The sequence below is a fragment of the Populus euphratica genome, unplaced genomic scaffold (assembly GCF_000495115.2).
Source record: "Populus euphratica unplaced genomic scaffold, PopEup_1.0 scaffold24.1, whole genome shotgun sequence".
In the NCBI taxonomy this organism is placed as follows: domain Eukaryota; kingdom Viridiplantae; phylum Streptophyta; class Magnoliopsida; order Malpighiales; family Salicaceae; genus Populus; species Populus euphratica.
Window position 1 is genome coordinate 733,837 of NW_011499893.1, and position 25,550 is coordinate 759,386.

Consider the following 25,550-nt stretch of genomic DNA (forward strand, 5'->3'; position numbering starts at 1 on the left):
ATATGAAGGGTACATTTTGTGCTTAACGCTTCCCGCTACCTATCTTCCTGCCAGTAATTTTGTGCATCTTGTTTAAATTGTCGGCTCCAATAGCCAAATCTTATATCATATACATTAACAGTAGGATAAATTGACATTTATTCATCTCCTGTTGCATGTCTTTCAGCAAACCCTCGTGTATAATTCAGTGTTCACTTCTAAGTTCCGTCGCCAGTAAACAAGGCAGGCAAGAGCAAGGAATGTTAGAAAACAGATTACAAGTGAGATAAAACAATGATTATTGGAAATTCCTGATGCTCAGAACAAGACACTTTCTTAAACAAATCGATATGATTTGCTGTTTATGTTACAAGTGATAGAGTACAGACTACAGAGAACATGGTCACAAGCAAATCTACCCAACTATAATCCTATGAGCTACCACTAGGGAGTACATGGTAAAATTTCTTAGGTTTGCTAAGAAGACAGTACAAAATTGCAACAACATAAGCCCGCCTTTCCACCATCGTCCTGAGGGGAAAGGGAACTTTAAAGACATAAGCAGGATCAGGCACATCTCTGGTGCCTGAAAAGGCAGGTTTATCTTTGCCACCAAAATATCAATGGGTGACCTCCGAAACAGCAAATCATGCTGTGTATCTCTCATCATTATAATTACTTGTCTGCCACCAATAACCAGGAAATTACACAACAAAACCAAACCGGCGTTCCTAGGTGTCTTTACCGCTTGCGCTGTGTTTTTTTGACCCTGACAAATTTTCTATGGGACTTGTCACCGCCACCTGTTCCCAATGAGAAGCTTCCTCCAGCATTAAACTCTAGACTACCTGAAGCCTGAGAAGATGGGTTCTGCGGAGCAGCAAGATTTGGTTGGCTTCCAAATTGAAAGGGGTTGGCACCTGGTGGACCTGTAGAACCAAACTGACTCCCACCCGATGGAGCTGAAAAACCAAAAATTGAGCCAGGTGTGGCTGGTTGTTGGCTAAATACGGGAACTGAAGGCGTCGTTGCCTGAACCGTGTCCTCTGCCTTGCTGTCCTCCATGCTCATTTGGTCATTATTACCAGATGAAGAACCAAATCCGAAGCTAGAATTTGGGGCACCGAACACAGACTGTGATGGAGTAGCAGATGCAGGTGAACTGAAGGGGAAAGGGGGAGCAGATGAGACGCTAGAGGTTGGTCCAAACACCATGGGTGCACTGCTCGTACCAGTATTAGAAATTGCTCCAAAGGCAAACAACGTTGAGGAAGAGGATGGTGCGGAACTAAATCCAGTAGATTTCGGTGCCTGCCAGTTGGAACCAAATACAGCAGATGCGGGGCTCACCATGAAGCTAACAGAGCTGGACTCGGAAGCGGAAGAGTTAAGTCCAAACGTAGTACCAGAACTTAACAATTTAGATGTAGAAGAACCAAATGTGGAGCTGCCAGAAGAGAAGGCTGAACTCGTAGTCAAACTAAAAGGAATTGATGCAGGTGAACTAAATTGCTTCGGCATGCTCTGTGTTGAAGTTGCCAAACCAGTTCCAGCAGTAGAAACCTGAGCAGTGCCAGCATTAAAAGGATTAAAACCCTGAGATTGATTAGTAGTGGCTGAAGTGTTGTTGCTGCTACCACTACAGATCCTCAGCCATTCTTCAAGGAAAAGTGTATTAGCCTGTCTGGCCATCTTACTATTCCAAACTGCAAAACCAGTTAAGTAACCTTATTCAGACAAAGTCAACACCCTTTTGACATTGCCTATCTATATATCCATGCAAAAACAACATTGCGTTAAGTTAACCTATATCCATCAAAACCCTGTTTAAGACATGTGAAAATGGCCACAAAATGCACTAATTAGCATGTTTAGGACCTATTAGACCAACAAGCTCTAACATACAAGAACCCACCATCAAAACTTATTATCCTAATGAAAAACTTCCAATGGAAGCTACCAATTCGCTTCCAACATCAAATTTGAATAGCAGAAAATCATGTAGGAGCACACGTGTGAAAAAGAAGTGATCTTTAAACAACAGTCCAAAACCCAATAAAATATTTGCTTCAAAGTTAAAAAAACAAAACCTCAGCCATCTTCAAGGAAATGTGTATTAGAGCTACCACTAATATTCGTTTAAAAATGAACTTTAAACAAAATCAATTTCAGAATCAATCAAGATCATTGACTTCAAGTTAACTGAGACAATATATGGAGAATAAAAGCAAAACAAGGAAAACCTATCTTGGAAAAAGAAGAAAAAAATGTTACCTTGGCGGTTCTTAATTTGAGAAACGATAACTCAAAATTGTTGAAAGACAAAACCCATTAAGTATCTTCTCTCTGTCTTCAGAAAAAGAAACTGGAATTCAAGTTCAAGAGCATGAAGCTGTGTGGTTTTAATGGACTGGTTCTTGCCTTCAGAGTCAGGAATCCTTACAATCCCAACTCCCACTCACGGAAAAACGTCACGTGTATAATGGAATGTGTCCTTTTTTTTTAATCATGGATATCCTGTACAATTTATATACCTTAATTAATTTTTAAAATTCTGAAATAAATGATGAATTTTTAATGGGTCTGAAATTTATAATATTTCAATTGATAATTTCAAAAAAAAACATTCAATAACTGATTAATTAAACTACACCTCTTAATAATATAATATAATATAATGAAATGTGTCTTCCTATTAAGAAACCGTATGTTTAACGGTTTCTTAATATTTAAGTTGTTTCGATGTTACTCCTACTAATTACTATAGTAAGCAAAAGGCTTCACTTTACGCTTTGACCAGTCAGTATAACTCGTAAAAGCTGAAACCTTAGAGCTTAAGGAGTGGAACTCGGAAAAGTGTGGCATTTGATGTTAGGGGTAAAGGTGTAATTAGCCCTTAACCAAACCAGAAGGCTGCGTTTCCATTCCATTATGGCTCAATGGCCTATAGAGAGATGGAGTAAGTGGCCCACAAATAAGCCAGTTCACCTCTGGTTAAGCCCGACTCTCCCATGGGATTAATCTTTTCTCTCTCTTTATTAATTTATAATTTTATATATTTAAAGTGTAAAGTTAAAATCTCATTTATTTATCATATCGTTAATGTCATATCTATATTTTTATTTATTTTCAGGAAAATATTTAGTTTTGGCCACAATACAGGTGCAGTGGAACCCTTTAAAAAAATGATATGATATGATATGATATGAGCATAATATTCTGTCGAAAAGAATGAAATAAATATTTAGTTTTGGCCACAATACAGGTGCCGTGGAACCCTTTAAAAAATGATATGATATGAGCATAATATTCTGTCCAAAAGAATGAAATTATTTATTTATTTTTCTTATTTTTTTAAATAATGTTACATATATACATGAATGCAGAAGCCTATCGTGCATATATGTATGCAGAGAGCAAAACTTTTTTTTTTTTTTAAAAAAAAAGTCGTCATATGGAGTTAAAAATTACAAATGATTTATAGTTGAAAAAATATAAAGTACTTAGTTTAAAGTGAATTCTTTTTTATTAAAATGACATTATAAATAAACATAATAAATATTTTTTTAAAAAAATGAAACAAATACATTTATAATAGAATATTCAATACTAAATTGTGATAAGATAAATAAACTGTCACATCTCAGTATCCATGGCTGCACTTTTGCCAATGCAGGTGGGGGAAAACCCATAATCTTCTGATTGAGGGAGGCCTTACATATGATCAATCAAGGAGTCTGTTGCTAACCCTGCAATTTCTTTCAGGGAAGGTGTGGTTGAACTTTCTAGTCAAAGCTAGGTGGTATCAGAGTAACATACTAAAATGTAAGAAATCCTGACAAATTAGGTATCACATGGTTCAAACTAGGTTTTTATCATATAGATAGATTATGAAACTATAATTCCATTATAGAGAGAAAGCCAAGACAAGGCAAGGAAGCACATTTAAAATATGATTTGAGTTGCATTGCTTGATTAAAGTTGATACGGATGAGAAAAAACCCAGAGAGTCAAAGCACATAGAATCAGGATTCCCGGGATGAGATGAATGGCATTTTCTCCCATGGACTTGTGATGCCAAGCAACATCCTTCTTGGTCACATCAGATACGGGATCATGGGTTGGTAACTCTGTGTAAGCTGTATGTTTCAGAGGGGATACATCGGCAGCTGGTGCCAGGCTGATCAACAACTCATCAGAGGCCCGAGTTCCACTCGCTGACCCATGCATTCTTGTAGAGAGAGAAAGAGAGAGAAGGAAACGACTGTATTGAATACAAGAGAAGAAGGGTTATGCTTCAAGAGAGAGTCCACGGATGTTATATAATGGGAAACGAGCAAGAATAGTTGGTGAATCTCGCCGGGAAACCTGAAAATGCCACGATACAAGGAGCCACTTTTCTTGTAAAAGAGAAGTCAAAGAGCTAAGGTGTCCGCTTAAGTTATGCTTCCACTGTAATTAAAGGCATCGTGTGCATGTGAAATAAAGGTTCAAAATAAGGAAAGTTTCATGTGACTTTATGCATGGAAATTTTACTGTTACCTACAGTAAAAACATATCACCAGAACGTGAAAATATGAATAGGTAAAACTTGTATTCTTCGTCCGAAGACTACAGGAGGAATATACTAAGAGCCTCAAAAACAAATCACTAAATGGCAGTATCAGCATAATTATTGCTTAAAAAACATACATTGCAAGGGGGGATGGAGTTAGAATAATCACAGGCATTGAAAATTATGGAAGCTCAACTCTATGGGAGGTATTCAATGCGATAGCAGCTAATACAATGCTGGTGCATCATCAAATTGTTACATCTCCTGATGAATTTTCATCTACAGGTTGTGTCAGCCGGGTGTAGTGGAACTCAATTTGAAGCCGATGATGAAGGGATGTTGATGCCATCAAACCCTTCTTGATATCAGCCCACAATTCCCTTATAGGGATTGCAGCCAAGAAGCTCTTAAAATACTCTGTGCATGATTCCTTTCCTTTACACACAATTTCTTCTTCCATCGGAGTCTTTTCGCATTCATTTGGACTAGATGGTAGCTTCCGGATTGTTGTATCTTTGTCAAATTTTAGGAGATAAGGCTTGATTACACCCCTCGTAAAGCCTCTCACCCAATGTGTCAATGATATAGTAGGCATCCTGCTCAACCTTGAGGACAAAGAAGTGGTCATTCCAACTTACAATGCAGACGAAAGGATCACAATTACGAGACAAGTCTAACCCATGATGATTAATCTCCTGCCTAATACTGTCAAAAGAAATTGCACCATGAAGTCAGTCAAAATCCCCTTCTTCTAGGTCTTCTGGATGAAAGAATCCAATAAAAGACTTATCTGGGACCACTGAAAGAGGACGGATTTTAGCTTGGAGAAATGTCTAAGATCAAAGTGCTTGTTGGGAAATCGTTGTCTATAGTACTCCTCACAAAAGTTTCTCCACTCTAAAGATCCACCTCAGATCAAGCTGTCAAATTCAGCCTTGATTGGTCCTTCATATTGGTTAGATTGCAACCACTTAGCAATGACAGCAACCAGGGCTGTACAGGCACTCTCTCCTGCAGCTCGCTCACTCCTTTGATCAATTGAAGCAAAAAAGACTTGCGCTTGGAGCTTCATGTGCCCATCACGGCTTATTACTTCTTTTGCCTCCCAGCTGCCAACGGCAAATTTGTCATCCCCAAATTCAGAAAATGATGATCTACTAGTACTGGAACCTTCTTCCAATTTATTCCACTGCCAGAACAAAAATAGTTTTAGAGTGAAGTTTGAACTCGTATAACTATATTAAGAGGAAAGCCCAAGAAAGAAGATGCCAAATAAAGAAACAGAGGGAGATGGGGAGGGGGGGAGAGCAAAAGGGTTGATACGTACCCCAGAACTGGACTCATCAGAGGAGCTAAGCTGCCTGCTATCAAAATCAATGTCATCACCACCTTCTCCACAATCCTTTTTCAAGAGAGGCTCTGCTTTAGATTTAGGCTTTGCAGATATAAAACTTAGTTTCCTTTTCCTCCAAGCTAAGATTCCACGTATTGAACTCTGTCTCAAAGATTGTTCATGGTCTGATGCAGTTGAGGACTCAACATACAGAGATCCCATATCTTGTTTACGGTGGTTATAGTATATGCAACTCTCATCTTCAGCATTATTTATGGCATTAGAGTAAAATGATCCTCCAGCCTTGTTTGCATGCCCCAAAGTTTCATAATTGAATGGTAACTGAGCACTAGAATCCCCATTACTCTCCTCTGATTCCCCATCATTGTCGAGTGAATCTGTATCAAATGGATAGTTGTCCTCGGCATCTTCACTTCTGACACAACTATCATAATTGTTCTCTTCATGACAAGCCTTTATTGTCACTTGGAACCTTTTCACTTTTCTCAGACCTGCTTTAAGGACAGAAAGCTCATCTCTTCTTGGCGATAAAATTTCTAGAGAAGAGGGTGGGGGTGGGGCAGTCTCTATCACTCTCTGTGGTGCCTGTAGATGTTCTTGAATAGTTCTCAATTCCATCAAGTTGAGAGACAACTGCATTATATTTGAATTAGTGTCAGAAATGAAACAGCCATTAGCATAGCATACGGTCAATAACAGATGTTCGTCGTATTAACAGGAATGGACTTACATGAAGCAAGAGAGTGCCCTCGACAGTGCCATCGTGAACTGTTAAAGGAACATCAATTATGGCTTCTCTCTCCTTCGGCGAGGTTTAATGTAGCAGTTCCAACTAAAGAACCTTATTCCTTGGCCCTTGTTTCAACTATCAAGCCCTGAACCATTAGAAACAAAACTATCTTATAGCCCTGTACCATTAGAAACAAAACTATCTTATAAGCATGCATGCATAGACAAACATAAGCTCAGCTTTCTAGATTTCCTAAAGTCACAAACTTCACTCAACAAAAGCAAACATACAAGCATGTACATAGGCGTACGTAACCTCGATAAATTAAACATCGAGTAAAAGGTGACTTCACCTACTTAAATTGCCTAAAGCCACAAACTTTACTAAAAAAAACCAAACATACACAACAAAAGTACTAAAAATCATGAAAAAAACAAAGATGGGTTTCCCATTTTTAATCCAAGCAACCTGTTGAACTAACATACGCGAGTATTTCTCTATCTAAAACCCTACTCTTGACGGGGTTCCTTTAAAAGCAAAAACAAAAAAAAAGGGGGTTTTGCTTTTTAAAGACAAACAAAACCCCAAAGGGTTTTTAAGTAAAGTTTGTGTTGTCTTACAGGAAGAGGGTTCATTTTGGACACTTGAAGATAGTGTTCTCAAAGAGACCGAAGCAACAGTGTGTCCACAGCGGCACATATGCTTGTTGGTGATGTTGATGACCATGTCTTACTTGTTATGGTGCTCCATGTTTGCCTCCCTGTAGCTTCTCTTAACACTCTCTTCCACGTTTCTCTTTCACTTCTCTAAAATCAGAACAAATTTCAAAAATTTATTCTTGTGTGCCAAAAAAGAGATACAAACAGAGAGCAGAAGAAGTGAGAAGGATGTTTCATAACCCGATCCGTTTCTTCCTTTTCTTCAGATAATGGGCCTGTGGAGATTTAATTACAGAGGGCAATTACGCCCGATCCAACAGATAACTGGCCATGATTTACAAACAAATAAAATACCCTGGTTTTTTTTTTTTTTCAATTTCGACAAAACATAAAATCAAACATGGTTTTCAGCACCAGTTAATATCTGAGTTATTTTTTAATGTAAAAGAAATTATTTAACCACTGTTAGTATTTTTTTAATAATAAAATTTTTATTAATTAAAATTATTTTTTAACTATTGAAAATATAATATATTAGATTAAATATATAAATATATTTTTAGTTTTTTAATTTAAAATTATTTTTTAAATATTGAGACTATAACATATGCTATTCATAATAAAATTTACGTTTCAAATTATAAATTTATGATAATTTTGTAAAAATTAAGTTAAAATTAATTATAAAATTTAATTATAAATAAATTTAACTATAAAATATATGAGAATAAAAATAAAATAATTAATTAAATATAAAAAAATAACTCAAGTTTACCTATTAAATTTACGACTTAGATTATAAAATTAAAATAACCTAGTATAGAGCAAATTAAAAAAAAATACTTCAAAGTTTAATTTTCGGCTTACTCAATATTAAACATTAAAATTAAAAAAATAAAAGATAAACTAAAATCAGTTACTTAATTATACTATATCCAATATTGAAGATTAGAATCTTCTAAGGCCAATTAAAAATTAAAATTAAATAAAAAGTTAAATAAAAAAATTTGAATTATTAAAAGGTTAAATTAAAAAATAAAAACTAAATAAATAAAGTAAAAAAATGAAAAGAAAAAGGAAGCATTATTTCAATGAATAGTATTTTATGAGTGTGGCAAGAATAATACAGTAATACCTTTTAAATTTTAATAATTTTTTTATTATAAATTTAATTTTTTATATTAAAAAATAATTATTTTATTTTTGTTATAAAATACTCACTCAAGTCAGAAATATGCACAAAGATGAACAAAAATTGTCTAGATCATAAAACATTTGCACAAAGATGAACAAAAATTGTCTAGATTATAAAACAAAATACCATCATAATTTTATCAAATATAAACAATTAAAAACATGACTTCACCCAATCATTTTTAATATTTTTAAAGAGATGATTTAATGATTAAATAAATATTTTGATTTTCTTAATACTTTGAATTTAAAATTTTGGATAAATTCATATAATTAATTATTTTTTAATAAATAGGATAATGTGAAAGTACATTTTTAAAATGAAAAAAAAAATTATTGATCCGAAACTAAAAAAATTGCCCTCAACATGTAGCCTTCCATAAGCATGATAAGCCTTCAACTAAATAGGCCATGGCCCACAAAGAAAACTTGGCATGTCTTTCAAGGGCAAACATCAACCTTCACTAGCTCGCTCCCCATCCTGCGTCTCTTCGAGTTCCTCATAAATCGAAAAGAAGCAAACCAAACCAAAGTGAAATGAATTAACATATCAGATAGTGCAACGTTGTTTTCAAACAGCTGCTAATTCGTGTATTGCCGTGTTTCTTTTTGGATTACAGAGAGAGAAAGAATGAAACGGCAGCCACCGCCGGCTTACGGGGATGGGAATATGAACCCGTATGGAGGAGGTGGACAGAGAATGAGAGGAAATACAGGGGCAATGAGTAATAGTTATGGAGGAGGAGGAGGAAGGCAAGATGGGTACCCTAGTTTGGAGACAGAGCAGCATCCTGGGTATAAATCTTCAAAAGCTGAAGGGCAGTGGCAGTGGGACACTCAAATCAATGCACAAAAGTCATACCAGACAGAACCTTAGTTCATTTGAAGTGGGTGATATCGTGACCCTTTTGAGCGTAGTATAGGATACAGATGATCAAAGTAAGCTATGAACTTATTTACAATGTAGAGCTGTGAGCTGCGTTGATGTGTTAGGATTGCTGGTAGATCTATTGAAGATTGAATTATAGTCAAGATGCAATTGGGCATTAAAGTTTAAAGGTAAAGAATCAGAAAGTTGAGATTGATATTTGTATGTAATTTGGATGCTACGTGTGTGAACAAACTTTAGGATGCATGCTTGATAACCAAGAAAATTGTGGCTTTTCTAGGAGAAAAAAAGATATGAAGAAGTTTTATGAAAAAAAAGCTATGAAGAAGTTTTATGAATGTTTGTTCATGTTTGTTTCATTTTGCAGGTCAAGTGGGTTCTGGGGCAAGATCTTACTACCATGGGCAGCCACCTGATCCGAAAATGGGTCTAGGAAGTCAGTCCAACAAGGAAGCTGGCGGAACCCAGCCCCATTACCAAGATATGGAGCTTGGCTTTGAGGACAACTCATTGCCAATTTCTTTTGAAGGTCTTGAAAGGAAGTTCTTTGATGAAGTAACGAAATTGGCAAAGGAGCAAGGTGATGCTGAGGTTGCCGAAAATGCTAGGCATAGGGAGGTGAGACTTCTATGAAACAATTTCTTCAATTATCCGGGCTTTCCCCCCTTGTGAGCTGCAACTATATTAAACCTGGGCCAGTAAAGGCTCTTTCAGGGAGGAGAGAAGGGGAGGGGGGTTACTTTAAACTTCAGCTCGAATGACGCATGTGCATGATTGAAGAAGTCAAATAAATATTTAAACAAATTAATTTACAAAGAGCCAACTGTTGCTTAGTGTGTTGCAAATGTTCCTGCTTCTCTAACATGCCCTTCTCTTCTTATGCTGGTTTTGAAACCTTCTCTTCCCTTTGACTTTACTAAAGTATTGATCTCTGATAGCACTGGCTTTCTTTGTATTTTTTACTGTTCATATTATAGATGATTGGCCAAACGATAAACATTCAATATTTTTGCTGCTTCAGAAAATTATCGAGATCAATACCAGATACCATGAAAAACTTTCTGCTCTTCGAGCTCAACAAGCCAATAGACGAGAAGAGTTTCTTAGGAAGGAATCACAAGCCCGACTAAGCCAGTACCAACAAGCCAGCATGAACCACTACCCAAACACAGGTTTGCAGGATGCCCGTAGCTATAGTGCTGCAGCTGCTACAGGACCCATCAGTGCTGGAGAAACACATCGGGCTTATGCCAGCAGTCAATTTGAGTCCTACCGGGGACGACCTCAGTATGGTGGGGGTGGAAGAGCTCAAGGAAATGAGGGAAGGATTCCATACCCGGAGGGCCGTGTTTACAACAATGCTGGAGCCAGACATTACTAGTGATCTAATCGCCACTAGGCTGCCTACATCCGTAAAAACAAAACGAGTTCAATTCTGATCATTTACTCATCTTGTTGCTTTGATTATGGTTTAGTAATGTAGGATTGCTAATCACCCGACTTAAAAGGGATTTATAGTGCTTCAAGAACTTGCTATATGAAGGGTACATTTTGTGCCTAACGCTTCACGCTACGGGATTTATAGTGCTTCAAGAACTTGCTACATGAAGGGTACATTCTGTGCCTCACGCTTCCTATCTTCCTGCCAGTAATTTTGTGCATCTTGTTTAAATTGTCGGCTCCAATAGCCAAATCTTATATCATATACATTAACAGTAGGATAAATTGACATTTATTCATCTCCTGTTGCATGTCTTTCAGCAAACCCTCGTGTATAATTCAGTGTTCACTTCTAAGTTCCGTCGCCAGTAAACAAGGCAGGCAACAGCGAAGAATGTTAGAAAACAGATTACAAGTGAGATAAAACAATGATTATTGGAAATACCTGATGCTCAGAACAAGACACTTTCTTAAACAAATCGATATGATTTGCTGTTTATGTTACAAGTGATAGAGTACAGACTACAGAGAACATGGTCACAAGCAAATCTACCCAACTATAATCCTATGAGCTACCACTAGGGAGTACATGGTAAAATTTCTTAGGTTTGCTAAGAAGACAGTACAAACTTGCAACAACATAAGCATGCCTTTCCACCATCGTCCTGAGGGGAAAGGGACATCTCTGATGCCCGAGAAGGCAGGTTTACCTTTGTCACCAAAATATCAACGACATCTCTGGTGCCTGAAAAGGCAGGTTTATCTTTGCCACCAAAATATCAATGGGTGACCTCCGAAACAGCAAATCATGCTGCGTATCTCTCATCATTATAATTACTTGTCTGCCACCAATAACCAGGAAATTACACAACAAAACCAAACCTCAGTTCCTAGGTGTCTTTACCGCTTGCGCTGTGTTTTTTTGACCCTGACAAATTTTCTATGGGACTTGTCACCGCCACCTGTTCCCAATGAGAAGCTTCCTCCAGCATTAAACTCTAGACTACCTGAAGCCTGAGAAGATGGGTTCTGCGGAGCAGCAAGATTTGGTTGGCTTCCAAATTGAAAGGGATTTGCACTTGGTGGACCTGTAGAACCAAACTGATTCCCACCTGATGGAGCTGAAAAACCAAAAATTGAGCCAGGTGTAGCTGGTTGTTGGCTAAATACCGGAACTGAAGGCATGGTTGCCTGAACCATGTCCTCTGCCATGCTGTCCTCCATGCTCATTTGGTCATTATTACCAGATGAAGAACCAAATCCGAAGCTAGAATTTGGGGCACCAAACACAGACTGTGATGGAGTAGCAGATGCAGGTGAACTGAAGGGGAAAGGGGGAGCAGATGAGACGCTAGAGGTTGATCCAAACACCATGGGTGCACTGCTCGTACCAGTATTAGAAATTGCTCCAAAGGCAAACAACGTTGAGGAAGAGGATGGTGCGGAACTAAATCCAGTAGATTTCGGTGCCTGCCAGTTGGAACCAAATACAGCAGATGCGGGGCTCACCATGAAGCTAACAGAGCTGGACTCGGAAGCGGAAGAGTTAAGTCCAAACGTAGTACCAGAACTTAACAATTTAGATGTAGAAGAACCAAATGTGGAGCTGCCAGAAGAGAAGGCTGTATTCACATAACCAAATGTGGAGCTGCCAGAAGAGAAGCCTGAACTTGCAGTTGATGCAGGTGAACTAAATTGCGTAAGCATACTCTGTGTTGAAGTTGCCAAACCAGTTCCAGCAGCAGAAACCTGAGTAGTGCCAGCATTAAAAGGATTAAAACCCTGAGATTGATTAGTAGCAGCTGAAGTTGTGCTCCCAGCATTGAAGCTAAAAGGACCACTTCCTGTGCTCATTACTGCAGCCGTGGCATTCAAAACACTAATTTCTGTGCTTGTAACTGCAGGGGATGTACCACCAAAAACACTATTTTCTTTGCCAGTAACTGCAGTGGTATCACCAAAAATATTATTGCCCGCATTCGTGATTGCAGAAGTACCACCAAAAATGCTGCCAGTTGTGCTTGTCGTTGCAGAGGATGTGCTACTAGAAGCACTAAAGCTTGTTTCTTTGGTCTTGACTTCAGTTGTTTCAGTACTAATTGATGGTACTGTTAAGACTGAATTTGATGAGACAGTCCCAAATGTAAAAATAGATGCAGCTGTCAAGGTAGGTTCTGATGCCGATGCTGAAACAGAGAAGTTGCTATTCCCATTAGTGTTTGCAGCTGTGAAAGCAGTGGTAGTGGCATTAGTACTGCTGCTAGCAACACTGTTGGAAGGGAAGCTAGATGATTTTTGACCAGTAAGGTTACTGGAAAATAAAGGCAGACTGGGAGAGGAAAATGAAGATGGGGTAGTAGAAGCAAGAAATCCATTATTTAGACTTGAACTATTGGAGGTGATGCCAAATGAGAATAGGCTTCCATTCGATGAAATTGATGTCGAAGGCACGTTTTCAGCTGTCCTGAATGAGTTTCCAATCTTCAAACTGTCCTTATCATCACCTTTATCTAATCCGGGATCTCTTGTCACCACCTCAGTAGCACCAGTAGCAATAGGTGTATAGCTGGCATTAGGCAAGAGAGGAAAAGTAAATAAGCCATAAAAATTAAGATCTGGAGAAATTCAATGTCACAAAGTTTCACAAGAAATGCCATTGAATTGTTGACTTGGGAAAGGAAGAAAAGGAAACAACTGAACCAGATCAAGGTAACATCAATTTGGCATGCGCATTTATACCTGTGGTTCATCTTTTTCACAAGTTACAGCATGTGTGAACCCATAATTTCTGCATTTAGCCTCATAGCACATATATATTGGCTTCACACTTTAAAGACATGACAATGAAAACCTTAAAAAAAAATACTAAAATGCATCTACTGACCTGGAACCCTTTGGTCCAGCATCAGATGATACACCCAACTTTTGGCCAGATGGGTCACTCATGACTGAGGTAAGTGTGAGTGGTGCAGCTTTATCACCAGTTTTATTGCTAAAATGGAAAAATTGAGAGGTGCCATTTGGTTCCTTTGGCAAAGCAACCTTCTCAGCAGTGCTAAATATTTGGGGCAAAGCATTTGAATACTTTGGTAGGGCAACTTCATCAGATATTGATTCTAACTTGTTTACTGCAGCCTGCTTATCAGTAACGGTAGGCAGAGGTGCTGCTGGAGATATAAAGCCAATGCTCTTTTCCACAACCACAGACCCATCAACCCCTGCATTTTTCTTGTTCAATGTATAACTTGATGGGGAGTTGACTTCAGATTGGACCGGAGACTTCTCCACTACAACAGCCTCAGCAACACTGGTCTTCTTTTCTACCAATTTGGTATCGCCCTTTTCTCTCCCTTCAGCCAACATACCAGATGCAGTCCCATTAGGGGAGTCATCATCATCAAGCTCCAGAAAATCCTTCAAAAGAGGGAATAAAATATCACACACTAGTACTAGAATATAGAGCACACTGAATTTATAACCACATAGACGGTGGTCTGTGGCTGGTGCCACAGGTTATGTAGACCTCTATCAGTTCAATGTCACTGTAGTTTATTACGAATAACCACATTTGCCCATACATATATGTAAAAATAATTAAGTTGAATAATGCCAAAAAAAATTAAATCATATGTTATTATTTCATAACCTAATTTCAATTATCTTCAGTTTACATGTTGAAATAAATTGGATAAAAGATTTTAGTTGAAATTCTGAAAGAAATGTTGTATCTGTATTGAATGGCTAAATTATTGCAATTTATATTCTTGTTATTTTATGAACATATTATAATTCTAATTATAAACGAAGTTAAAAAAATCAAAACAATTAAAATCAAGACAATCATATACTCTCATACGATTACTTTCATTTTTTTATATTACATTATATTTCAGATAAGAAAAAAAAAAGCAGCTAATGGGTATAATCTCCATTTGTCCTGTGGCACAACAAATGATCACCATCACTCCAAATTTTCGGTTTAAATGTGGATATAATCAGATTAAAGGTTTAGTTGAAATTGTAGAAAAACTTTGTGGGTCTAATCTCCTTTTGTCCTGTGGCACAACAAATGATCACCATCACCCCAAATTTTTGGTTTAAATGTGGATATAATCAGATAAAAGGCTTAGTTGAATTTGTAGAAAAACTTCGTGTGCTCTAATGATCCTTGAATGGTTAAATTATTTGAAATTAAAATTTGAAGGACTGAAAATGCCTCTAACTGCATATGAAAGATAGGAGTGTAGTTTTTTCCCCTTCAATTGCTCCTACATGTAGGGTACTAAGATGAATATAATTACACTAGAAGTATTAGAATGTGAACACTCCATAGCAACCGAGAGTGAAGGAATGCCTTCCAACTAGAAAGGATAATAATAAATTATCTGAAAGCTGAAGGGCTATACTGAAATTGCAACCAAAAAATGGCAGATGGCTAACTTTCCCCCATTCCAGCATCCACAACCCAATTTTAATGTTTAATATGATGCCAGGATTTTCCAATCAAGATGACTACATTATCTATGTCTGGATTATCACTACAGAAATGTATGTTTGTTTATTAAGCATAAGGACAAACTAGTGCAACCAACTTTAGATGGGTGGAAGACAATGGATAGAACCACGGCAAAATGCAAACTACAAATCTCAGGTGCATGCTACAGTCACTTGGACTGCCCACTCAAACCTAATATTAGAGGGAAAGGAAAGACAAGATACCCAGTGTGGTGTAACTTGGTCTACCCAAGGTGATGTAACTCAGTCCACAGACAAGCAAAGGAAACTATTTTCTTAAAAAAAAGAGGTGATTCCAGATGTCATAAGTGAAGAAATATAGAGAAATTAAATAGGCTAAGGAGACTAGTAAAGGGCCTTCATCCAACTTAGGTGTGAATATCAAATATTACTTGATGTAACAAATACCTCTTGTGCGCTCATCTGGAAAGCCCTTTTCTTTTGTACAGGAGCCTGAGCAAAGGTGCTCATCACAGGAAAAGCTGATGTTTTGACCCCAGCCAAATCATTCTTCAATAAATTTGTGGTATCCATACCATTTCCTGCCAGGGCTGACTTGCCACAAGGAGCAATGGGTTTGCCAGGACCCTTTTCTTCAACTTTGTCTTGCTTTTGTGACACGGACTCTCTTGCATCAGGTAACAAGGTATCATGTTTCAACGCTAACTTGTTAGTGTCATTATCAATCTCTACAAAATCTGAAGAATCTAAATTCTCCAGGCTTCTAAGAGCTGGTCCTCGTAGCATGGATGGTGACAACTTGGCAGGAGACCTCTCCCTTGATGAGACCAACACATCCAGCTGATGCAATATCTTTGATGCCATCTCACTTGACTTGGAAGGAACAGGGGTAAAAGAAGTACCATGGACATTGTTATCCCCATTATCCTTTGATGGTTCACCCACTAAAAATGGCTTCTCTGTTGAGTGTAATTTTTGAGCAGCGTTAGAGCCGATACCAGCTCCACGAATAGAAAGGGTTCCAGAGGTAGGCAGAAGGTTTGATTTCTGACGAATTCTACGTATGGGACCAACAGATCCTATATCATTGTCCAGGACAGAACTCCTCCGTTTTAAAGCCTGAAAAAAGAAATAAACTAGTCTGGTCACATAATGCTAGAGAATTCTAAATGTCTATGAAAATGTTTTTGATTGATTTCAGCACTGATACCCCTTGTTTAGATCCAGAAAATCGGCTGCTCTCCAATGCATTCTGAGATGAAAATGAAGGTCCAGCGAAAGCATCACTTGATGTTCCAGCACCCTGGAAAATGATGGGGGGAAGTGTTGATAATAAAAATTTAAATCACAATTGCAAACAGAAACAGATTTTCATAGCATACCAACCTGGAGGCCAGTAGATGCACGAACTCTGGAATATGGTGTTCGAGCCATATTGTATATAGCAGATCTGCCTCTAGACCTTGGGGTCACAAAATAATTCTCAGGAACCCCAGGACAGCCAGAAGAACGTGGCGTGAGTGACATCATTGGTGATTTTGGAGTGAATGTAGGGTTGATCAGAGCTCTTGAATTATCACGAAATGGCTGGCAGCGTGATTCTAGCATTGATGGTGATACTTTTGAAGGCCTGCTGCCCATGTAAGCTTTTGCAAGCTCTGTAGGTGAAGCAGCATCCTCATTGAGGACCTGAATAAAATGTTTGCCATTAAATGTGATTCAGAGCCACAATGCAAAGCCACGGGTGGGTATGTAGATGCACATGAGTGCATGAATGCATGAATGCACACATCATGTATAGGCAAGTCCTTACATTCTCCATAAAACAAAAGCAATGGTGCAAAGCCACTAAATGTGAAACATGAGAAACAGCATAAAGTCATGTGACTATGTGCATGTGCAGGTTTGCATGTACAAATAAATGCTTGCATACACACATCATGTGTATGCACACTCTTACAGCTTCTATGAAACAAGAGAATCAACAAACCAACAAAAATGCTTGCAAGTGTCAGAACAATAGAGAAGAAGCATGAGAATTTCTCCTACACTTGAGCCGACAATAGGTGTTGAATTAATGCGGCTCTCAAACCCATTAGTAATGGGAACAGTCAATAACTCCTTTTTGCCTTCAGAGACCATGGCTCTTGAAGAAATCACTTCAGGTTTTTTCTCTTCATTACCAGTAGGAAAATCAGCAGTCCTGGATTGCAGCAGAGCTGTCAATCGATCAATCTCAGACCTGTAGAGAAATTAATAAAGAAAAAATTATGCCTTGCATCACCACATCATCATAATAAACACTTGAGAAAAATTATAAAATGCAGGAAAAAAAAGGGAATTATGACATCACAAATAAATATACAGATGAAGAAAGTTTCCACCATGCATGTCGCAGATGTTACAATTCATACATGACAGCTAATTCAAAGTCAGTGGATTTTAATTCAACAGTAACTTGCCTGGTAAAGGTCTTCTGCTTTAGAATTAATTCGAGTTCAGTGACCCCACCTCTATCCAAACTATTAATCAGACCACTGCTTGCATTGATGGCTTCTCTATGCACTTCAAGACAATCCTTTGAGAACAATTTTGCAAACAGAAAAAACATACGAGTCAAATTTGCAACACGTAAATCACGAAGTTAGTATACATGAACCACAACTGTAAACATATGAAAATATCGCTGACGCATGCATGAAAATGATGAAAATGAAGTTTTTATAATCCATAATAAAACGTATGCATTTAATTTACTCTTTGATCCATTAGAAAATTTCCTTATAGCTGATTTTAGATTCATTAAGGAAAAAAAAAGGAATATACAACTAGTCATGCCCTTTTCTCCCCATCACTCCTCTCTTTAATCCTGCAAATTTGATGGCAAATAATATTGCATGCATGAAACAGTTCAAAAAAGCTACAGAAAGTTCATGGCTTAACTAGTTGCAGTCTCAAAATGCACTAACATCAGTTATTAAAATTCCTTTGGTCCATTCTGTGTCAACTTAAAAAAAAAAACACAGAAGCAACGACATTCATGATCATGTAAGAATCTTAAAATAGATTTATTTATACATTATAAGGGAAAATACAGACATGTATTTTCTCCTCATAACTATTTCTACAACTCCCCAACATAAAAAGGATTATCAGCCAACAGAAGAATTTTTAAATAAACCTTGAATTTAGCGAGATTTGAACTTAGTCCCTCATATAACATTGACATTCTTCCCAAATTCCCAGTTCCGACAACATAACCCAAAGTCATAAATCCATCAAAATCAACTAAATAACCCAGTGATAATAGTTATAAGAAAAAAGCTGAATAGGAGCAAAAAGAAGCACGAAAGCAATTCACTTACTGTGGAAGACATTCCCTTTGGCTTATCCAATGCTCCCGGGTTCACGTCTGTTTAAAACAACACATGATACAAACAAATTCTCTCTTTAACAACAAAAAAAAATGAAATTTACTAACTGAAGTACAGTTAAGTAGGAGTGAGCATCGTTAATTACAAATTTTAACTAACTGTAACAAACAAGCCCTGACTCATTAAAGAGAGAATCCATGACTAACAATTCTGCTAGCCCAAAACAATAATTTCCAAAATTCACCGAATCAAAAACCTAACTACGCCAATTCTACAACAAGAATCAAGCAAAAAGAAACCAACATCAACAAAAAAAAAAACAATAACTCAACAAAATGAAAACATTTTCGAACCACAATCAAAAGAAACCCAACCTGTCTCCCGTTCCGTCTCCGGAGGCTGCGACCGAGGAGTCACCACCGGCGGCGCAGGGAGCCGGTTTCGAAAGACAGAGGCGAAAAGCCTGTGTGCGCTAGAAGCAATGAGTCTCTGAGCCGGATCCACTAATTTCGACAACCAACCATTACTAATCCCGCCAGGGTTTCGAATTGCCGTCGAAGGACGATCATACGGCGTCGCCTGCGTACTCCTTCGAAACGGCCGTTTTCGAAACTTCCCGTAGCCTCCTCGGTCTTCATACAGCCTCTCGTTACTTTCCCGACCCGCCGCCGTCGCCATTTAGAACCGCGAAATTAGGGTTAAGGTATGTGGAGAGAGAGAGAGAGAGGAAGAGTATGTTTTATTGTAGAGAGAGAAAAAAAAGGCCAAAAAGAAACCAGTTTAGGGTTTTTATTTATTTGTTGAAAAGAGGAGAAGGGGTGGGGGGTAGTATATCCGTATGTACTCATGCGTATTTTACACCCAGGTACGCCAACATTTTGTGTATTTGTTTAGTATTTTCCCTTTTTGGCTAGAGCAGCGCTAAAATGTCGTGTAGGTGTGGTTGGAAGGGTGACAAACGAAGCATGGATTGCGTGGTGGTATTTGAGGTCTAGTAAAGAAGTGGAGGAATTATGTTGATGAGATTGGTGATTTATTTGTTAAGGGATTGTGATTTTGATCTTGATTTTTTGTTTTTCTTTGTTTTTGGGTTTTTTATATATATAAAAAATACTGATTGATTGTGAGGTAAATAAAAAAAAACTGTGGTTGAGTATATTAGAATAATTACATGTGATGAATGGCCCATGATCATGTATGTAGTGGGAATGTACTTGTTACTATACTCCTTTTCACATGGGATCCTCCAATTAAGTGGTATACTCCCATGGGACTTTGATTTGTGAAGAGGTGCAGCTTGGAAGTGTGTGAGAACTAAGTACATGTCAAATTATAATCGAGAAAGTCCAAAACTTTTGTTCTTGGAAAAAAACAAGCAAAAAAAAAAAAAAGCGTCTCTTTTACGAGTTTAGTAATTTGGTAGGTGATGTTTTTGCTAATTCATTGAAAACATATATATATATATATTAACATTTTCGTATTGAAATCATCTTTATTTTTATTTTAAAATATAAAGTTTATTTATAAAAAAATCAAATAATATCTTAAAAAATCACATATAAACAAAACAGATAAAAAAATTATATTACAAAAAACATTAAAAACTCATGACTCAGATAAGATAAATCCATAAAAAAATTAAAAATATATTTTTTTTGTTTTTTAATATTAAAATATCAAAACTATACAAAATATCTAAAAAACATTAATTTTATATTTTTTACAAAACAATATAAAAAATAAAAGCTAACACATATACGTGCACCGCTAAAAATACGGAACCCAATTCAGGCGCCAACAATTTAGCTTGCTTGATGTTTTGCCTAACAAGCTTTCATGAAAATACATCACAAAATCTTGAATATCTACATCTGGGCAGATCACACCCCAGAAGTGAACTGGTTTGCCTATCTTCAAGTTCCATAGGGAAGAAAGGAAGATGAAGAAACAAATGAAAAAAAAGAAAACTAGAGGGGAATATGGCAAGGATGCTAAAACCCAGAAAAAATAATGCATTTCCAAGGACATCAAAATGCTCTGCCAACATATTTGGGTTCTGAAGAAGTAATAAATGGAGCATACAAGTTCTCTTTCCACCTCAAAACTAGTACAAAGATTGCAAGGTAGATTCCAATCGAAATGGAAAACCCAAATAAACACTGCCATGTAAACAGAGGGCCTGCTTGCTTCTCATAGTGGAGCTGCCATGCTCTTACTATACACCGTAGTCCCTCAAAAATAGAAGAGAGAATTAAACCGAACCTCGCCATTGCCTACGCAACTAAAGTTTGAGAGCTTCTCTAAAATTAATGCTGAAACTATGCTCCAGGCCCTTCCTTGCTGGACCTGCTACATTTCCCTTTTGCATCATGGCTACAAATTCGTTGTAATCTATGCGTCCATCCTGCAAAATTTACAAACAATCAATGACTACAAGCTCAGCATGCAATGCAGTTTTGCTAAGACAGAAAAGAAATTCGTTCACGAGCAACATATATGCAGTGTAAGATGCATTGCAGAAGCATTTTCAACACAGAATACAAATAGCATCCACTCTGCCAAATGTCTCTCAAAAACCATGAAAGAAAACCAATACGGATAAATTTCATATTCTTGATTGAAGATATTAGGGGACCAATTTGCATCCAGATAAGGTTTCTATAGGACCAGTAATGCCTCTGCAAATCAAATCATCATCATCTACTATATATTGCGTTTGAACATATCTTCTTCAAAGGTCACCAAGTAGACCATTCATCCCTTCCCATCTCTATTCTTGTCAAAACCTCTTCCCATCACTGGTTCAATTAAAATGAAATCTTCAAAAGAAAAAGGGAAAAAAACGATAAATATATCACTTACATTGTCCTGATCAACTTCTTTGATCATTTCTTCCAAGCGAACATCCTCAATTCCAAACTCCTCACAAGCTTGCTGAAGCTCATCTGGAGTAATGTAGCCACTTCCATCCTTATCAAAGTATGAGAAAGCTGCAAATAGATGATCCTGTCTCTCAATTTTGTTTAGATGAAGCGTGGCAGCAATGAACTCTCCATAATCAATTGTGCCACTATTGTCTACATCAGCCTGCAATTTAAGAGTATGCAATAAATTAAAGAAGGTTTTTAGACATTAAAGTATCTCCCATACTTTAGATTTTTGTGAAATTTGCGATCATAATCTAACTCTTCTTCAAGCAATGAAGTACCCCACATCTAGACCTAAATCACTCGGAAGGAATGAAATAAGTCACTGCAATACCTTTTGTTGGGCTGGCAGTATAAAAGTTAACAGTTATTTTCATGAAATACATTGAGTTCACATTTAGAATATCTCCCCTACAAGTTCATTTCTTGTCAATACATATAGTTCCTTTCCTAGCTTAAAGATGGAATCAGGACTTCCTATGATACTCACTGCTTGCATCAGATCATAAATTTCAGATTCCTTAAGATTAGCTCCAACTCTTTTCAATCCAGCCTTGAGTTCTTCAAAAGTGATTTGACCACTGCCATCAGAGTCTAACATCTTGAACATCTCCTTTAAGCCAGCTATTTCTTCTTCAGATAGCGTCTCTGCAATGATCTGCAAGAGGAAAAAGACAAATCCATCATCTACATCTTCAGAAACTTCTACTTTAAATTCCTGCACTTAAATAATGCGACATCTGAATAAAGTTATTTTAATTTCAGATTCTAAGCATTTCCAGAATATATGATATTCAAATGCTTCAAGGTTCATTACAACATCATGTCTTGCTCATGTGGAGACTTACTCCAAGACCCATTCTCGAGCCTGAGACTTACTCTAAGAGCCATTTTCTTTAGCTTATTCATAGCAGAAAATTGCTTCAGACGACTCAATACAGCTGAATCCAGAGGCTTGTCAGGAGCTACACCATCTTCTTGCACCCAAGGATGGCCTGCAAGAAGTTTGACCCACACATCACAGATGAAAAGGAATCCTACTGGATAAAAAATGAGGAGGTCTTGATTTCATATTAAGATTTTCTAACATGAAATGAAAGAGAAACAGAAAAACCACCCAACCTGAGCTTTCCAAAGAAGTCTGGAAAAAAGCAAGAGGTTCGGTTGCTATTTTTTAAAATAATGCGCTCTGTTCTTTTCTCTCTCTAGCACTTTTGCTTGATTATAAGAATCTATCAACACTGCAGATAACCTGGGGAGATGTGGCTCAATGACTCTGGCACTGTTTGGAATTGTGTTCCAAAAGGTGTTTCATGAAAATTTATTTATTTTGCTTAAAATTATTTTTTTATATTTTCAAGTCCTTTTAATGTGCCAATGTCAAAAATGATTTTAAAAAATAAAATAAAAATTATTTTGATGCATTTCCCAGTGAAAAACACTTTGATCACATCAATACAAGTCTCGTCAAGGATTTAAAGATCATGTACAACCATTCTGAACACATGTTTACCCTTCATTCAAAAGATAAGAAACCCATGTAAAGAGACTGCCATTTGGCATGATATAGTAATAGTCTGACATGTCATGCATTGAAACTCAGAAAAACCAATTTTCTCATATGGTTAATTTGTCAGTCTTGAGCATTTCATTTCTATTTTTATTCAGGCAATAATCCAATGTAACTACCCGTAAATCAAGAGATAAGAAAAAAGGAATAATCAAGACTCACACAGAACTTCATGTGCCGTTAAACGCCTTCTGGGGTCTCGAACAAGCATTCTCCTCACTAAATCCTTGGCACTTTCAGATATACTAGGCCAAGGGTCTGATGAAAAGTCAAGATCACCATGCAGGACCTGTTCAAATATCTCCTGCTCGGTCTCTGGATAACCGTGACAAGCAAGATGAAACAAGAGAGGGTGGAAATTCTATTAAGTTAAATTTGGATCACATTTAGACCAACTGCAGAAACAACCGAATTTAGGAAGCTAGTAAATGACAAAGTTCTCACCAGCCCAAAAGGGAGGAACTCCACTTAACAAAATGTAAATGATGACTCCGGCACTCCAAACATCTGCTTCAGGACCATAACGCTTTTTCAGAACCTCAGGAGCAACATAGTACGGACTCCCAACCACATCGTGAAATCTCTCCCCTGGAAAGAGAACCGTCAATTTTCAAGTAGAATCTTTAAGGCAAATTTATGGCTTCTTACGCAAGGTGTTGCAGTATATTTGTCCGAGGAAACATATGATTATAGAATTGAGAAGCAAGTTGTCAAATAAAAAAAAATGGTAATGAAAATAACACAAGATCAATTCCAGTAGATGCTGAAAGTACAATAAGAACATACCTGGCTTGAAGAATATTGACAAACCGAAGTCAATTGTTTTTAGAAGTGAGTCCTCTTTGTGGTTAACAAACAGAAAATTCTCTGGTTTGAGGTCTCGATGCATCACACCCAGTGAATGACAAGCTTCAACCACTCCAACTATAGTTCGAGTAAGCTCAGCTGCCTTTCTTTCGGTATAATGCCCGCGCTTAATAATCCTATCAAAGAGCTCACCACCAGCACATAACTCCATAACAACATGAACCGCCATCGCATCCTCATAAGCCCCTTTAATAGATATAACATTTGGGTGGCCAGCCAAATGGTGCATTATCGAGATTTCCCTTCTTACATCCTCAACATCCTCATCAGTTAACAACTTCCTCTTAGCAATCGATTTGCATGCAAATTCTTTCTTTGTCGCTTTCTCCACGCATAGAAATGTTGTCCCAAATTGACCTTGTCCTAGTTTCTTTCCCAAACTAAAGAACTCTTTCAGATTACCAGCTTTAGTTTTTAAAACAGATTCAGTTCTAAGCCCAGCACTAGACACCCTTTTCACTTGAGGGGGCTTCTTAGGCTTTGCAGGCTCATCAGATTTTTCCGATTTCTCTGGTGCTTCGGGTTTTGGGATGGTCACCTGTTCCGGGGGTTTGCTCTGAACTGGCAAAGGCGGTTCAGATTCTCTAGATACTGCCTCAAGTTCATGGACAGACTCTCCATTAGTCTGAGACATTGAATCATCTGGCGATCGAGTCCGCCACATTGCAGCGGATACAGATTGGAAAAAACCATTCGTGGAAATGCTCGGTCCTACACAAGTATTACCCATCTATCCCGCACTCAATCACTTCTAACCACCCCAACTAATCTCAACATCAAGATCTAGTCCCACAGGCTCTACCAACACAACACAACTGATTTGAACTTCAAATTACTAACAATATGATCACTATGAAAACTCGAACACCATCCGCTTATGGAAAAATATCAGCAAATAGAATCAAAAGTCAACCAACTATCACAAAAATTCTTGAAATTATCTGCTTTTCTAAAACATCTGTCGAATTGCAAATACAAAACGATTGACCTTTAGTCGACAAATCACAGCAAATACCAGAGTTTTTCAGCAAAATACAACAAATAAAGAATCCCAGAACAGCCAAACCTTCTTGATCAGTGACTAAATCCACTATTAGTACAACAGCAAACAAAAACACCAACTTAATAGATCGAGGAATAATGACCAACAAAGAAAAACTCAAGATTCAACGATCCAAAAAACAGTAACAAATGAACAAAACGAGCCCTGCCCTTGAAAACAAATTGGGTAGAAAAACAGAAAGTCAAGATCTTGATCAAAGTTAAAGCATGGCAATTGGTTTACCAGGTCTGTTCGCTGCAAATTCAAGAAGAAAGAAAGGGGCGACTTGTTTTTGGTGGGTTATGAATGTCTTTTCTCAGTTGCTTTTGGCATGTGATGGTACGTGCACAGGCTTGCCTTTTCTTCATGGATAAATTTTGCTGGTGTGGTTGTATCAAACCATAATAAAATAAGCAGACAGGTATGTGTGTACTGTTGAGTTGTGCTAGAGGTTTGAACCATCGGCTAAAAACGCGTAGTGTTGGTGGCGGATT

The 25,550-nt window shown here is 37.5% G+C and overlaps 3 protein-coding genes and 1 pseudogene across 4 annotated transcripts in view; 1 reads left to right on the forward strand and 3 right to left on the reverse strand.

The window, feature by feature from the left end:
* LOC105131589 (uncharacterized) overlaps positions 1–10,929 on the forward strand; it is a 13,096-nt gene extending 2,167 nt beyond the window's left edge. The window contains exons 2-3 of the mRNA XM_011034628.1: positions 9,728–9,978; positions 10,382–10,929. Of these exons, the coding sequence (XP_011032930.1) occupies positions 9,784–9,978; positions 10,382–10,741 (555 nt within the window). The 5' untranslated portion in view covers positions 9,728–9,783 and the 3' untranslated portion in view covers positions 10,742–10,929. The remainder of the gene's footprint in view (positions 1–9,727; positions 9,979–10,381) is intronic.
* LOC105131588 (nuclear pore complex protein NUP1-like) lies at positions 292–19,424 on the reverse strand. 2 transcript variants are annotated; one of them, XM_011034625.1, is made up of 10 exons: positions 19,025–19,424; positions 18,642–18,688; positions 17,739–17,854; positions 17,326–17,518; positions 16,663–16,965; positions 16,487–16,579; positions 15,724–16,395; positions 13,685–14,214; positions 12,401–13,366; positions 292–1,420 (listed from the first exon to the last, which is right to left on the reverse strand). In XM_011034625.1, exons 1-10 carry the CDS (start codon positions 19,326–19,328, stop codon positions 721–723), a joined length of 3,924 nt encoding a protein of 1,307 aa, XP_011032927.1. In that variant the 5' UTR covers positions 19,329–19,424; the 3' UTR covers positions 292–720. The 2 variants fall into 2 exon arrangements, with proteins under 2 accessions (XP_011032927.1, XP_011032928.1); XM_011034626.1 differs by having other exon boundaries at positions 292–611; positions 11,592–13,366.
* On the reverse strand, positions 4,548–6,592 carry LOC105131587 (uncharacterized; annotated as a pseudogene).
* A 1,215-nt stretch (positions 19,425–20,639) lies between the features above and the next one.
* On the reverse strand, positions 20,640–25,550 carry LOC105131586 (calcium-dependent protein kinase 1). Its single transcript, XM_011034624.1, has 7 exons — positions 23,934–25,550; positions 23,592–23,735; positions 23,310–23,462; positions 22,457–22,572; positions 22,068–22,235; positions 21,513–21,737; positions 20,640–21,054 (listed from the first exon to the last, which is right to left on the reverse strand). The coding sequence occupies exons 1-7, from the start codon at positions 24,742–24,744 to the stop codon at positions 20,932–20,934; spliced, it is 1,740 nt and encodes a 579-aa protein (XP_011032926.1). The 5' UTR covers positions 24,745–25,550; the 3' UTR covers positions 20,640–20,931.